At 32.4% G+C, this 14,653-nt stretch overlaps 2 protein-coding genes across 4 annotated transcripts; both read right to left on the bottom strand.

Moving 5' to 3' along the window:
* Positions 1–812: 812 nt before the first annotated feature.
* LOC132611357 (uncharacterized) lies at positions 813–2,469 on the bottom strand. Of its 3 annotated transcripts, none has more exons than XM_060325791.1 (2): positions 2,320–2,469; positions 813–2,132 (listed from the first exon to the last, which is right to left on the bottom strand). In XM_060325791.1, exon 2 carries the CDS (start codon positions 1,995–1,997, stop codon positions 951–953), a length of 1,047 nt encoding a protein of 348 aa, XP_060181774.1. In that variant the 5' UTR covers positions 1,998–2,132; positions 2,320–2,469; the 3' UTR covers positions 813–950. The 3 variants fall into 3 exon arrangements, with proteins under 3 accessions (XP_060181774.1, XP_060181773.1, XP_060181775.1); XM_060325790.1 differs by having other exon boundaries at positions 813–2,135; positions 2,320–2,450; XM_060325792.1 differs by having other exon boundaries at positions 813–1,975; positions 2,320–2,435.
* Positions 2,470–9,477: 7,008 nt separating this feature from the next.
* Positions 9,478–13,238, bottom strand: LOC132610633 (membrane protein PM19L-like). The gene is made up of 3 exons (XM_060324952.1): positions 12,983–13,238; positions 10,705–10,882; positions 9,478–9,917 (listed from the first exon to the last, which is right to left on the bottom strand). The coding sequence occupies exons 1-3, from the start codon at positions 13,110–13,112 to the stop codon at positions 9,680–9,682; spliced, it is 546 nt and encodes a 181-aa protein (XP_060180935.1). The 5' UTR covers positions 13,113–13,238; the 3' UTR covers positions 9,478–9,679.
* Between the last annotated feature and the right edge of the window lie 1,415 nt (positions 13,239–14,653).

Below are 14,653 nucleotides of genomic sequence, written 5' to 3'. Positions count from 1 at the left end.
GCCAATTTCTTTTCAAACTTTTCAATAATTCCTGTCCAGATTTCAGTAGATTTGTATTTAGCACCCAAAGGAAGACCCAAGTAAGTGGAAGGAAATGATCCAATCTTGCAAGTTGTTGTTGATCCACTTCTTCTGCAGCAGCTAGAAGGATGATGAGATGCCTACTTTTCTCCATTTTTTTTTTCTTTTTGACAACTTGCTCCCTCGTTCACTGTTTTTTGTTTCCACATGAAATGTACTGCTGCATAAAATTCATATAAGAGAACCTAACAACAGTTAATTATAGAATTAGCTTAGTAACACAGCACATAATACACAGTACTTCCTCTAGTTTGACCTGCTAAACCTAAAGCCAAATTCAATCAGAAACAACCACTAAATTTGACACCCAATACAGAAGAATCATTCAAAGGAACAAACTTAGCAACATCTTATAAGCAAGTTGGCATAATCTCACACACAAATCCTCAGATAAATCTGCAAAGCCAATTCATACAGTACCAACCACTAAATTTGACAGCCAATAAAGGAGCATGCATTTAAAGATACAAACTTAGCAAAATCTTAAACAGCAAGTTCGCCAAAAGTTACAGTGTATTCTACATAAGTTCAACAATTGCTTTATAATAACCTATTCCTAATAGGACAATATACTATTTTGAATTACTTTGATTTGATATAACTCAATCAAATATAAAAAAGTAAGAACACTCACCTATAGACCTCAGTCTGAGTAGAAACAGCTCCCCATGCATTCACTTTATCCTGACGATACTTCGTTAAATTAACAGACAATATAACACATTATCAAGTTTCTTTTTTTTTTTTTTTTTTTTACGAGGACAACTACTAGCTTTAGAATACATGCCAGATTGGCAAAGCAGTAAATTTGCAGTTTAATATCATAAAAAGACATGATTCTGAAGCGATATTCCTTCTAAAGGACATTTCTAAGCATTGTCTGCAAGCATCTCCTTTCGCTTCAACTCCAATGCCAAACGTTCATTCTCAAGTTTTATCCTCTCATTTTCCGTTCTCATAACTTCCAATTCAATGTCCTTTTTCCTACTAAATCTTTGCCAATTGAAACGCTCTTTCTCCAATTCCAACATTTGTGCCTGAATATGCAGCTTCTGTTCTTGTAGCTGAAGCGAGCGGTGATCCATCCACTGATTCTGTAGAATATCAGCTTTGTTGCCTTCAGTGTGAGGCTGAGAAATGAGTGTCCTCCTATTAGAATCGAGATTAACAGTTTCATGACCCTGGCATTGTTTTATTCTCTTTGAAAAGCCTCCTCCACTATGATTGTCTTCATACTCATCTTCGTGATCAGCTTCTTCATCATCTTCATCTTGGAGGTGCTTATTATTGTCATCATCTCTATTTTGAAGAGCAAAACGCAATGAACGCTGCAACTCAGGGTCTGGTGGGAGATGTAAGCGGTTGCCATTATGGTAGGAGCACATCTCTTCATAATGCAGATGTTTTGAACTTAGAATCTTCCTAACTTCCTCCTTTCCTTTGTCTGAAACGTGATCGAGGACATCCAAAAGAGCAGGCTTTTCAACAACCTCACATGAAGTACCTCTACCAAGAATCTCATTGAGTCTCTTGTACCTCTTGTTAAGGTCATTGAATTTATCCTCGCACTGTTGAGGTGAAACAAAATGAGCCCTTTCAGCCATGACTTTTGAGACAGACTTCCATTTGCCTTTCTTAGAACATTTCCTTGTTCCACCATATTCTTCTTCTTCCCCTATATAAGAAACAGCAGTAATCAACAGCCTCACCATCTCATCTGTCCATTTCACACGCTGCCATTGTGGGATTCCCCCCTTTTTCCCTTCAGCTTCATCTTCATCACTTGCACATTTACCCAAACAAATATCCTTAGGGAAATGAGAATGATAATGTTGAACATTAGCCCTCGTCGAACCTTGCAAATCAAAACCACTATTCCCTCCCATCATATTTCCTGATGATAAATTGCATTCCATTATAATTTACTGATACAAAAATACAAGAACCATTTCCAGTAATTCAAACCCTTTTCCCAAAAACCCTTAAGACAAGCAAATCAAACCATATCCGACAACTGAATCCCAAAAAAGGGAATAAACCCAATATAAGGCCTGCTATGGAAAAATTAAAAAAAAAAGTAAATTTAATACAGAGATACATGAACCAACGGAAGATGAAATTTTTGGATTGTCGGGTTCAAACACATACTTAAATTATTAGAGTCTTTTACGTTTCGATTTTAGATAAGATACAAAGACAAAAACATAATAGTATTAGTGTTGATCTAAAGAAAAATACCTGCAATGAATCTCTTTTGTGGCTGAGCGTAGTTGAAGAGAATCTTAGAGATCAGTTATGGATCTGTAAGGAACCGATCAAGCTGGGGGTTAAAATCGATTTAGGGATTTAATTTTGCCAATTGGGAATTTTGGGTTATAAAGGGAGTCTGTGGAGCTGGACACGTGGCAGCATCAGGGAATAAGTGTGCCTTTTAATCCTACCGTGTAGATCTATCTAATCGCCTCAATAAAAATCCAGCGGCTGAGATTACTTCTTATCCAACGTCTGAGATTACTTCTTCTGTTATTAAATAAGCCAATATAAAGGCATCATAGATCAACACACTCCTTCCCAATTGGGCCAGTAATAGCAGAACCTGCAGCAGCCAAAAGCAGCTCATCAATACATGGAGAAATTTTTGAAAATTTCAATTCTTGATATACGGCTAAACAAAGAATTAAACCATGCAACTATGCCAATCCATCTTTCACGGGAAATGTATATCATGCATGATACAACAAAAACTGTGTCGAAGATTTTATTTTGAAGTTTTGATCAGGCATTCCAATGCATAAGGTTAGATAGATCTTCTTGATGGAGATTAAGCTCACCTTTCATTTCTCCTTTGGGATTCACAATGACACCAGCATTATCTGCAAAAGCATACAAGACATATGTTATAATCACACTGCACTTCGGAGAAATTTGTGCTTGAGAAGTAGAAAACACAACTACTAAAACAAATTCGACCCCCCTTGCAAACTTCAAATATGTGAAATGTATGCTTAACATGCTTATTTTTTAATCAAGTATTACTAGCAAATATATGCTTATTTTTTTAATAAAGTATATATAATTAACATGCTACAATTCTTGGAAGGTGGTAGTGAGGATGGGTACTCTTTAGTTTATAAGTTCCTGTTTTGTTAATGGTAATATTCACATTGGTTGCCAAAAAAAACTTGAAGAGTACATATGTAGAGTCCAAATGGAGCAGATGTGATCATTAAAGGAATTAACACATATGTAACGATGGACTCTAACATTTACCAGCCATGTAACTGTATTAACCACTATAATAAGGTTGTTACCTGACTAATGTCTGTCTGGATATGTTTTTTAAGTTATACACCACAATAACAAGAATGCATTGAAATCGATTTATGTAAAGACACTATATATGCTTAACATATTACCATTCGATAATGTATGTAGAGTCCAAATGGAGCACATATGAGCATAAAAGGAATTAACACATCTGTAATGGTGGACACTTCCATTTACCAGACATGTAACTGTATCAACTACAATATAAGAGGTTGCTACCTGTCTAATGGCTGGATATGTCTAAGTTATACACCATAATAACACGAAAATCTAGAAATCATATTATGTAAAGCCGCTAACTAATTGTATTCGGAATGCAAGAAATAGGGTACTTCATGTTGGGCCCATATGGAGCAGAAGGTGCTTGAATGGTATAAGCACATCTGTAATGATAGACAACATTAATTTCCCAGTTTATGCTGGAATGCTAGACCTAAACCATCAAGTGTTGTGGATTTTTTTTTTATGTTTGTTTACTCCAAATTTGGTGTGGATAAAGGTTTCCTTACTTATGGCATAAAGCTTTGGACACACACTCCAAATCTGAGAAAGCTCTTTAAAGAGCGGAAGCAAAGCATAAATAGTGTTAATACAACTAATTGGTGGCTTGAGCATTACATTGGCTCACACATCTGCGATTGGTTCAACACTGGACAGGGAATACAGGTTTGTCGGTTCTTCTTAGGTGTATTAGTCCGCAAGACCTTGATAATACATGACAAATGTGGTAGAGTAGGGGAGGCTCAGTTTGTCTTCAAAAAGTTATCGGAGAAATTCACTGTAAGATGGAATGTAGCTGTTGGTTATGCTCTTTATGGTTGTAGCTATTCTGATATGTTGTAGACTGTATCGTGATTTAAAGATCTCATTCTTTCTCTCCATCACTCTTCTTCAGAAATTAGTCTTTTTATTGAGAATTTTGGAGTGTTGCTGCAAGGTGCTAACAGACTCACTATAAGTCTTGATTGTTTTTTATTTGTATGGATATCTTGATAAAGGAACTCTGGATGGAGGAATGTTTTCTGTGAGTGAAGAGTTCAAGAAGGAAATTCAACTTGTCCTAGAAAATGCTACAACTGCAATGCTCCTAGGGAATGCAGCAAACATTGTTGAGATTGGAAGCTCAACTAGCAATTCCTTAATAGCTGGGGTAGTTGACACAAATGGAACTATCATTATTGAACGTTGTGACACAATCAGTTTACAAAGTAATTTCAACATTACTGTTGTCTTAAAGAAATTGGGAGCAAAAGTTGCTTGGATATGGAACTACCTCAAAGTAAAAGGACCATCAAGGAGTTCTTCTGGTCGGAAACAATTGTTTGCTAATAACTTTGTTACTGCAATTATTTATGGTCACTACCCAGTGTAATCCCACAATAGTGGGGTCTGGGGAGGGTAAGATGTACGCAGCCTTACCCCTACCTGGGTAGGGAGGCTGTTTCCGATTGACCCTCGGCAACCCTCCTCCTTTATCCGGGCTTGGGACCGGCAATGTGAGCCAATTATTTATATTCACCACTAAAGTCTAGAAGCAGTAGTTCACTGTGGCATTAAAGCTCTTGGTAATGGAAATTATAGAAGAGGCAGCTTGGAAGGCAAAACAGCTCTAGTATTTGATCCAGGAGGATTGGATTATACCATTACATGCCTTAACATCGAAGTTTTTCGTGCTCCTAATCAAAACATATATAGAAGTTTTGTTTGCGTCGGAAAAACTTAATGCAGACCTTTACAGTAGGGCTTTCAAATTCTGTTTTGGGGATCCCAAGGAAATATTGGAGGACGAAGAAAAACTTATGAAAATCGTGAAGCTTTTGTCGGAGTGGGAAAGGCAGCAAAATTGTGAGGAGGTTCGAAGCGTCGTGCGAAGTAAAATTTGTTTGCGGGATACCCTTCTAGATTGGAACGGTTAGTTTTCAAATCTATTACTCTCAGATTTCTGTTATTGTCAAATTTTACCCTCCAAGTATGGTTTATAGTTTAAATTTGTCCTCCGTCAAAGTTTGGGATCAAATTTGCCCTCCCCGTTAGAATGCTTGTTATATTTGCCCTTCTGTGGATAAAAATGTGACTTGGACTCCACAACACAAAAAAATTAACCACATACACTCCCAAACTCAATTATTTTAATCCATGGCCCGTGACCCGTTTACCCATCATATAAAATAATACAACCCTAGTTAACACATTTGGTTCATTTTTGTTAGATGTAAATGTATACTTGTACCCATTTCGTTTGGTTCATTAACCACTACATTGCGACTTATCCCAAAAGAAAAACTCTTTGTTGGTTTGGTTTCATAGATATTGTTGGTTTGGTTTTAGCTTAAACTCACAATTGATATGCATTAGGCCAAGATCAACTGGGCACCAAAGAGGTATAGCAGTTCCAAAAGCAAATATTAGTGTAACTGAAGGTAAAAACCACAAAATTCTGAGCTAAATCAAGAACGAACCCCACAACAAAAATGGAAGTAAATAGCAGCACCAAGAAGCAAAAAAGGTACAGTAAAGATAAGAACTAAAGAATTCCGAACTGAATCAAGAACCCCACAACAAAACTGGCCTAATGCATATCAATTAGGTAAGAACCATAGAATTTTGAACTAGATCAATAACCCCACAACAAAAGGGGTAAAAGAGAAACTCCACACAACCATAGAGTTGTATTATTTTATATGATGGGTAAACGAGTCAAGGGTCATGCGTTAAAATAATTGGGTTTGAGAGTTTACGTGGCTAATTTTTTTGTGTTATGGAGTCTAAGTCACATTTTCATCCACAAAAGGGCAAATATAACAAGTATCCTAACGGAGGGGGCAAATTTGATCCCAAATTTTGACGGAGGGCAAATTTAAACTATAAACCATACTTGGAGGGTAAATTTGACCTTTTTCCCGATATAAAATGGTATCTCAATATTTCATTTACTTTTAACAATATTCTCTTCGTTTACATAATAAATAAAATTTGAAATATAGCATTCCGTTTAAATTGATTTTAATTTTTTTTCACGAGGATGTTAATTATTACTCCCTCTATTCCAATTGACGTGATCCAGTTTGGATTTCGAGAGTCAAACTTCTTTGTTTTGATCATAAATTCGGACATACAATCTTTGAACACCTCCGTTTCAATTTATGTGATATAGTTTGACTGGGCACGAAGTTTAAGTAATAAAGAAAAATTTTGAATCTTGTGGTTTAAAAAAAGTCAAAGATATTTGTGTGGCTATAAATCATCTCGTTAACCGTAAAAAATAAAATTTAAAGTTAATTATTGTCAAATAAGGGAATATATCATTCTCTTTGGGACAGATTAAAAAGGAAGTATATCACATAAATTGGGACAGGGAGAGTAAGTTTTTTGAAAAATAATTTATATATTTAGAAACTACATAAAAAATAAGTCACAATAGTTAACAATTTAAAATACTTAGAGAGCATACGAATAAATCACGATCAACAAGGTTTTATGGCCCACTTTAGCCTACATTCAGTTTCATTAACGTATTCATAGGCTCAACAAGGCAAATATTTAGAGCCTGTTTGGAAAGCCACCTGGTAATTGGAATTGGTGTAATTACTAACCTAGTAATTACACAGCCTAGTAATTACACAGTATTGTAATTACAACGACCTATTTGTTTGCCATAATGTAATTACAGTGTAATTACAAGAGGTGTTGTTTGGTTGCACAAATGTAATTACACAGTTAGTTTAATTTAAAAATAAAATGTAATTATAAAATATTTAAAATTAATATTTAAAAAATATGTGTATTTATAAATGATATTAAATTAGTTATTTACTAATACATTGTTTCTTGAAAATATGTTAATTAATAATCATATATTTGTAACTAATATTGTAAAAAATAATTGATATATAATTTCAAATTAATAATATTTTAATTTTAATTGATTATAAAAATTAAAAGCAAACTTTTTTTGTGAGAACATCATGGGATTGGATGTTTGACAAAAAAATAATATTTATAAATATAATGCCATAACACTATTCAAATGTTTGACAATAATTCTATCAATTGTAAGTGAAAAATAAACAACATGCAATGTGAAATAACAAGTCAATAGTACTAAAGCAAATATTTTTAAAATTGAAAATATAACCTAAATTCAAAATCTGAAAGAATATTTTTAACATAATACTCTTACGTCAAAGTCTAACATTACATAAGTAAGTTTCAACGTAACATAAGTAAATACTCCTATAATTCAAAAGAAAGGGAAAATACAAGTCAATAACCTCATTTACAACGAAATTCTACTTTAATAAGTTCACTTTTTATATGTCAAGTTTGCTAATGACTCATTCTTTCTAATATTAAGAGATGTAGTTTCAAAAATTAGAATATTAACACAGTTATGCTAAATGAATAAAATAAAAAACAAAAAAAAATACGAACAATTGCATGAAACCACAAGAAGTAAAGGTTGGGAATGAGAAGAAAAGAAATGAAATATAAATTCTATAAAAAGAAAAATATATTTTAAAAATACAAATAATTAAAAAGTAAAAATAAAAAATAAATTAAATAATAGAAATAAAAATAAATTAAAAAGTAACCCTGTAATTACAGGGTGTAATTATACCCTCTCAATTACACCCAATTTCCACCTAACTGTGTAATTACCTGATCAAACAAACATGCTAAACTGTGTAATTACATCCAATTATAGCCAATTCCAAACCTGGGTGATTTTCCAAACAGGCCCTTACACTTTTGTTTTTGGGTTTTGTGAGAATGTCATGTCTCTCTCTTGTGTAACTAACTATTAATAATGAGTATAACTAATTATACCAATAATTTTGTAAGTATAATCATAATATGAGATGTATATTACTAATTATATTAGTAGTTAGTTAGAGTTATTTATTACTAATTATGCTAGTATATATATTTGGTATAATTTATATATATTTTACAGAAAAAAATATATCATATGTATTGTCTATATAGTTAAAAGGTATATTGTTTATATACATTTAATATTTTAGTAAAATCATTATTTATTGACAGTTTGCCACCATAACTGAAAGAGAGAGAAAGTAAGATTACATTTATTAATGATTTAATATTATTTATGGCAAAGTCATACTTTGGAAGAGAGACAAAAAGTAAGGAAAACTCATTTGTTGAGTTTGAGCGTGAAATTAGCATAACATTCCCTAAAATTTTAGAACAGGAATTCTCTTATGAAATGCAACTGTTACGAAATGTTAAACAAATAATATTGCTACAATTTTGTAAATATTTTCTAAATATTGTGCATTTATGTTTTTTTTTAATGAAAATGGTGGCGTAAAATGGGTGCTAATTATTTACATGTCCCCGACAACTATTCCCTCCATCTAGTTTTACTTGTAAGCTATGCTAAAAATAGTTGACCAATTTTAATTGTCCACTTTAAAAATCAAAATATAATATACCATTTTTTTCTATTTTATTCTTAATATTAATAAATCAAGCTTTCCAATTCCTTTTTTCAACACTTGAAATTATACCAGTCAAACGTGAAATTTTCCAAAACTATTTTTTTTATGGAGAATATGTGTATCGCTGGAATCCATTACTCATTTTTTTTTAGATTTAATAAATTTTATTATTAGTTAATTAGCAATAATTAGCGGAACATGATAAATTTTTTATTCTATTTTTAGCTCGCACCAAGTCAATATGTGACAAGTAAAACTGAAACAATCGTGCAAATTATTTACAACAATTTTGCCGGTATAAAATTTACCAATACATTTTTGTACTTTAACATTCGATCCAAAAACAAAATGTTTCATCTCTAGAGCTCTTCTGCAAAATTCCACATTATGATTAAGAGATTAACTTACCAATTCCGTATATCGGATAAAAACTACCAGCAAATTAACAAAATCTAATCAATTAAATGCCTGGCATGTCATGCATGAAAAAAGACTCACAAAGAGTGCATGAAAAAAGACTCACAAAGAGTGATATACTTCCATCAATCATATGCCTGACATGTCATGCATGAAAAAGGACTCGCAAAGAGTGATTAATGTCTTTAGGTAGGAAAATAACTCGACTCCAAATTAAAAAGCAAACCAACCACACATCACAATGTTCACATTTAAAAGCACAATAAAACATCCAAATAAATACTTTAACAAACATAGTTCAGTACCCAAAAGAGCCCAAATCTAAACACTATAATATCCAGCTTACACAAAATTCTCACGACGTACAAACATGAACTTAAACTAGAACCAAACTACACCCTAGCTCCGGTGTAACCGGTACCCTTGTCTCCTACTCCGGCTCCGCCATGTGGTGCACCGACGCCGTACTCGTTATCCCTGTAGCCTGGACCGTAGGTACTGTTGAACCATCCAGCATGAAGCATGAGAACATAAAGTAGTTCAGTGATTCCAAGAACTATAGTAAAACCTTCAAGAACTCTTAGCCTCCATCCTCTCCATCCTCCTATGTTTATCTGCTTGCATGCCAATCTACCAAAAAAAAAAAAAAAATTACCAATATCACTCATATAATAAAAGTAACAATTGTTCAGAATTTAACTTCCATACCGGATTAGTTTGACTTGAATAGGCATGAACTGGGAAGAGTCCTAAAATTACACTGTATAACAAAATCAATTCTTTTTAAGTATAATCTCGCTAATTAATTTATGACTTTACTTCTATTTTGGATCTTCTTTACCTAACTTAGTCTTCCTTTAAATATATTCTAAAAAGGTGACATTTTTAATATTTATTAGGAGTAACTCTTCCATTGAAATAACCCGCAGGACAGGAAGATTCATAAGATATTTAGTACAAACCTTTTAAGTTATTATAAGACTCAAAAAGTCCCTTACTTTGCTAAATTCCACAAAATAATTAATAAGACACGAGAAATAGAACGAAGAAAGTTCTATTTAAAATGTGTGTAGCTGTAAAATATTTTAGCATTTTTTAAAAACATGACCAAACAACAGTTCAAAAATGTTTTTTAACATTTTGATTAAACCAACATGAATTGTCTCTACTGATTGCGTTTCAAAAATGCTAATTGATTAGCCAAACATACATCGCCTTTCACCAAAGTTTTTTTTTTTTTTTTTTTTAAAAAGGTTCAAAAATAAACTGATTTTGAAGAAGCTTATAAGTGGACCTGATTATCTGGAGAGAACAAAAAGAGTCAACCAACACGTTAAATTACACTGATCAGTGTCAAATATTTTCTACACCGTCCAAGTTAGATCTGTTCATATGAAATAAAGGATAGTAAAGTTACCCGAATGCAAGTGCAGTTACAGCCCATGCTATTATAGCAGAGGAACCAGCTGCAGCAAGACTGTCATTTCTCCATGCCCTTAGATGATTTGCACCTAGCAGCTTCGATATTATTCCCAACACCGATGCTAATATCGCGAATATTAGGAAGAACATTGTCGCTCCGTTTCCTCCGAAACCTGATAATGTTTTTATATACTTAAACATCAAATCAAATTTACCTTAATGAACACAAAAATCAAACTTCTAATAAAAAGTTATCCAAGTTGTGACCGGAAAATATACTAATCAGGTTAGGTTGTCCATCAACTTAAGAGTTCGAAATAAACTTCCGACTTTGTTTAAAAAGTTCAAAATAAAGTTTCTCATCACATTATTGCAACAAAAAAAAAAAATATCAACTATCTTTCAAATTTAAAATTGTACTTTGTTTTTACCCTTTTCAGCCTAAGTTCAAATGTAACTCAAATATCAACCAATTTGTGCCCAAACTAAATCCCTCTACAATTTTTAGTTTCTGAGCAGGTAAAAATCCATTAACTTTAATTCACACACATTCAAGTTTTGATATTCGCCTCCGTTACATTTTAAATTGTAGCATTTGATGACGGAATAGGAGATCTAAGAAAAGAGCTTTTGAAACATGTTAATTTTATGCACCATGATATTTCATGACTGAACACACAGTCTAAAGAAAAAAGACCCCTAGAATATGTGATTTGCAAGGTACCATGATATTTTTGGCCTATAAATTCTTGTCACAATAAATGTAAAATTTAAGTAAATTGCTGCCGGACATAAAAATAAGTTTTATACTTTAAGATATTATATGAGAAGGAAAAGGAGACAAAAGCATGACGTGATGACAAAAATGAAATTAAAAATCAGAATTCAAAAACTGCCAATGTGTAATTACAACAAAAAACGAAATTAAACAAAAACACTAAAAACTGCCACTTTAAAAACTGTCAAAGTGTAACCAGCAGAAAAACGAAATTAAAAAAATAAGAAAAGAAAAACTGCCTATTTGAAAACTAATAAAGCGTAATCACCATAATAAAAAGCCACATGATTTTTTTCATTTTTAAAAGGAAAAATAAAAACGAAAAGGATTAAAAAAAAAAACCTAAACCAAAGCCCTTGCCACGTATGTTAACTCCCCCCGCAGTTTTGAAAAAATGAAATATTTCCTTTCGTATGGACCTGTTCATTGTTCATAATCTTTTTTCCCTTTCTCACCCAAGAAAGGATCTTTTCATTGTTCTTAATATCTTTGTGAAGCTACTTCAAGAACTTGTGTTTTCCAACATGGAAGAACATGTATGAGGAATCCTTTCAAGTAGAAACTGACCGGGGAAGACGTCGCACAGGTCAGATCCGAAGCTTTTTTTTTATGGCATTAGAATATCTATTTGTTCTTTCTTTTCTCCCGATAGAATAACCTTACATAGAAATATTAGAAATTAAATACCCCAAAACATACCTTGAAAGTTGAAAGGGGTAAAGGAAAACGAGGAAAAAAATAGAGATACGTTGACTATTAAATGAAAAAAATATAATTGATTAAATACAAGAACATACCCACTGTTAACATCATACCCATAGAAAGATGTTATTTTTTGAGTATTGATTAAAAGGAAAAGAATGTCACAGAAATTGGGACGGAAAAAGTATGAGATAAAGCTAAAAGAAAAACAAATTGAATAATGAAAGAATTCTACACAACAAGTTAAGATATAAAATTGAAACTCTTCTGTAGGTATATTCAATAATTAAAATTATAAATCAAAATTTTATAATAATACTAAAGAGTGAAAATATTTAACAATGACAAATTTCGAAACAACATATTAAAATATAATAAAATTTCGCATGTATGAAATCAAATGATAATAATTCAAGTTTAATTGCAAATTGTATAAAATATTGTGAATTGAAATATTTTATAATATTATGATGGGGCATGGACATAAGTCATTTAACTAATTTGATTTTTAATTTTATAAAAGCAAGATACAGAGTTGCTATAATTGATTTTTTTTTTGTTCAGCTCACATCGCGCGGCTTCTAATAGTAGTAAATTATAATACAGGAAAACCGGAGTAACCCACTGTTGTAATACTGCTGTATATTACGGAGTACTTAATTTATTTGAATGGTGTATGCAAATGAGACCTCTTGTGTACCCCTTTAAACGCCAAAAAAAAAAAGAAAAAAAAAAAGAACATGTACAATTATTCAAAAGAATGAGAAAAAGAAGCGAGAAATGAAAAACTTACTAGGATGATTGGTTTGGCCATTGATAAATTTGTTGAGACACCAACTAGCAAAACCCAAAGTGATGAGATACATTAGTAAGTTTAAAAACAACAAAGGTCCTGCTAAGCTTCTTGCCACTGTCCTTGCCATTTTTCCTTCTTACTTTTTTCTTCTCAATGCCTTAAACAATTCTTCTATTCTTTCTTCCAACTGATAATAAAATATATATAGAAACTTTGAGCTATTCTTTTCTCTTTCTTTTGATCCGTATTTATCTCTAAGCTGTGGGAAGAATGATTTATATAAAGAAAGAAGGACTTTGAAGTACGTGTCAAGATTATTGCTTAGTTGCTTAAACAGCGAACAGGTGGAGGGACACGAGGCACTTGCTCGTTAATTTTCCTTACTCCTTTGGGATTTGCACTTTTCAAGTAAGCAGTATGCCTATCCATAACAATAAAGAAAATATTCTTCTCAAGTTGAAGACCGTTTTATCTGACGTTTTGTGTTTCTTTGTTGGTGTCACGGCTATATTGGAGTTACTGCACGAAACATCCAGATACTTCTTTTCTTCTTTTAACATATAAATGTTAATGGATTCGAAATTTAATGGTCTGATTATAAGTTAAATATAAGATTCGTCACTTTTTATCAGAAACTTTTTCATTCGAAATCTCTAATTAAGAATTAAAAAAATCATCACACAAAGACCGAGTCATTATTATGTAATTCTAAATGTAAAATCAAGATTTGCATAGTGACAGTCATTCAACAATTACCACAACCCCCAAAAAATTGGTAGATGATGGCAAAGTAAACGACAAGAAGCGATAGGATTTGAAGTTTTTGAATTTGAGATTCTAATTTTTTGAAGTTATTGAGTTATAAATTAATAATTTACACACACAAAATTTAGATTAAGGGCCCATTTGGCTTAGCCTAAAAAAAGCAGCTTATAAGCCAAAAAAAAAATTGAGCTGCGCCAACTTATTTTTTTAGGCTTATTTTAAGCATAAAATGGCTTATAAGCTGAAAAGTCAAACACTCAAAAAAACTGAAACTAGCTTATAAGTTGTTTTTAGCAACTTATAAGCAGGGGCGGATCCACCTTTAGGGTGCGGGGTGGCATGGCAGCCCCTAGATTGATTATTTTTTTATATACCTATGTTGCAATTTGCTTAAACTAGGTGAAATAATTGATCGTGCCACCCCCAGTCGCAAATCAGACAAAGGTGTCATGGCTGGTAGACACAAGTTTGAATTTATCTTAAACATTTCTGACTCCCGTTTTTCTTTGTGCTTTTTAGTTCCTTTGTACCAGTAATTCCCTTTTCGGCTCTCCCAATTTTCTATTTATCTTTTTATTTTGTCTTTCCTCTATTCTATTATGTTATCTGTGATCTCTAGCGAGAACACGCAAATAGAAATTTCAAAATCCCTTAAATTAAGCATTTTTCTTAATCTTAAATCTGTGAGTATTTAAATCGAAAAACTTGGTCTCAATAGGAATTTTGGATTGAGATCAAAATTCAATTTATTTTTATTTTTTATAATTTCTTTTGTTTATTTGTCACGACCCAACCGGAGGGCCGCGACGGGCACCCCTTAGCGTACTTTTACACTTACATCTAGGTGAGCCACATATAAAATTATACATTTCTATTCATCAATAGAACTAGTCCCATTGGACA

This window comes from Lycium barbarum, chromosome 9 (assembly GCF_019175385.1).
Source record: "Lycium barbarum isolate Lr01 chromosome 9, ASM1917538v2, whole genome shotgun sequence".
NCBI classification, from domain to species: Eukaryota; Viridiplantae; Streptophyta; class Magnoliopsida; order Solanales; family Solanaceae; genus Lycium; species Lycium barbarum.
The sequence above is the reverse complement of the archived record's forward strand: the minus strand, read 5'-3'. Positions and strand labels throughout refer to the sequence as shown.

Coding starts and splice junctions, on each gene's coding strand:
- LOC132611357 (XM_060325791.1), bottom strand. CDS start 1,997: ATGGAATGCAATTTATCATCAGGAAATATGATGGGAGGGAATAGTGGT.
- LOC132610633 (XM_060324952.1), bottom strand. CDS start 13,112: ATGGCAAGGACAGTGGCAAGAAGCTTAGCAGGACCTTTGTTGTTTTTA. Junction 10,883..12,982: donor TGGCCAAACCAATCATCCTA/GTAAGTTTTTCA, acceptor AAACATTATCAG/GTTTCGGAGGAAACGGAGCG. Junction 9,918..10,704: donor GTAACTGCACTTGCATTCGG/GTAACTTTACTA, acceptor TTTTTTTGGTAG/ATTGGCATGCAAGCAGATAA.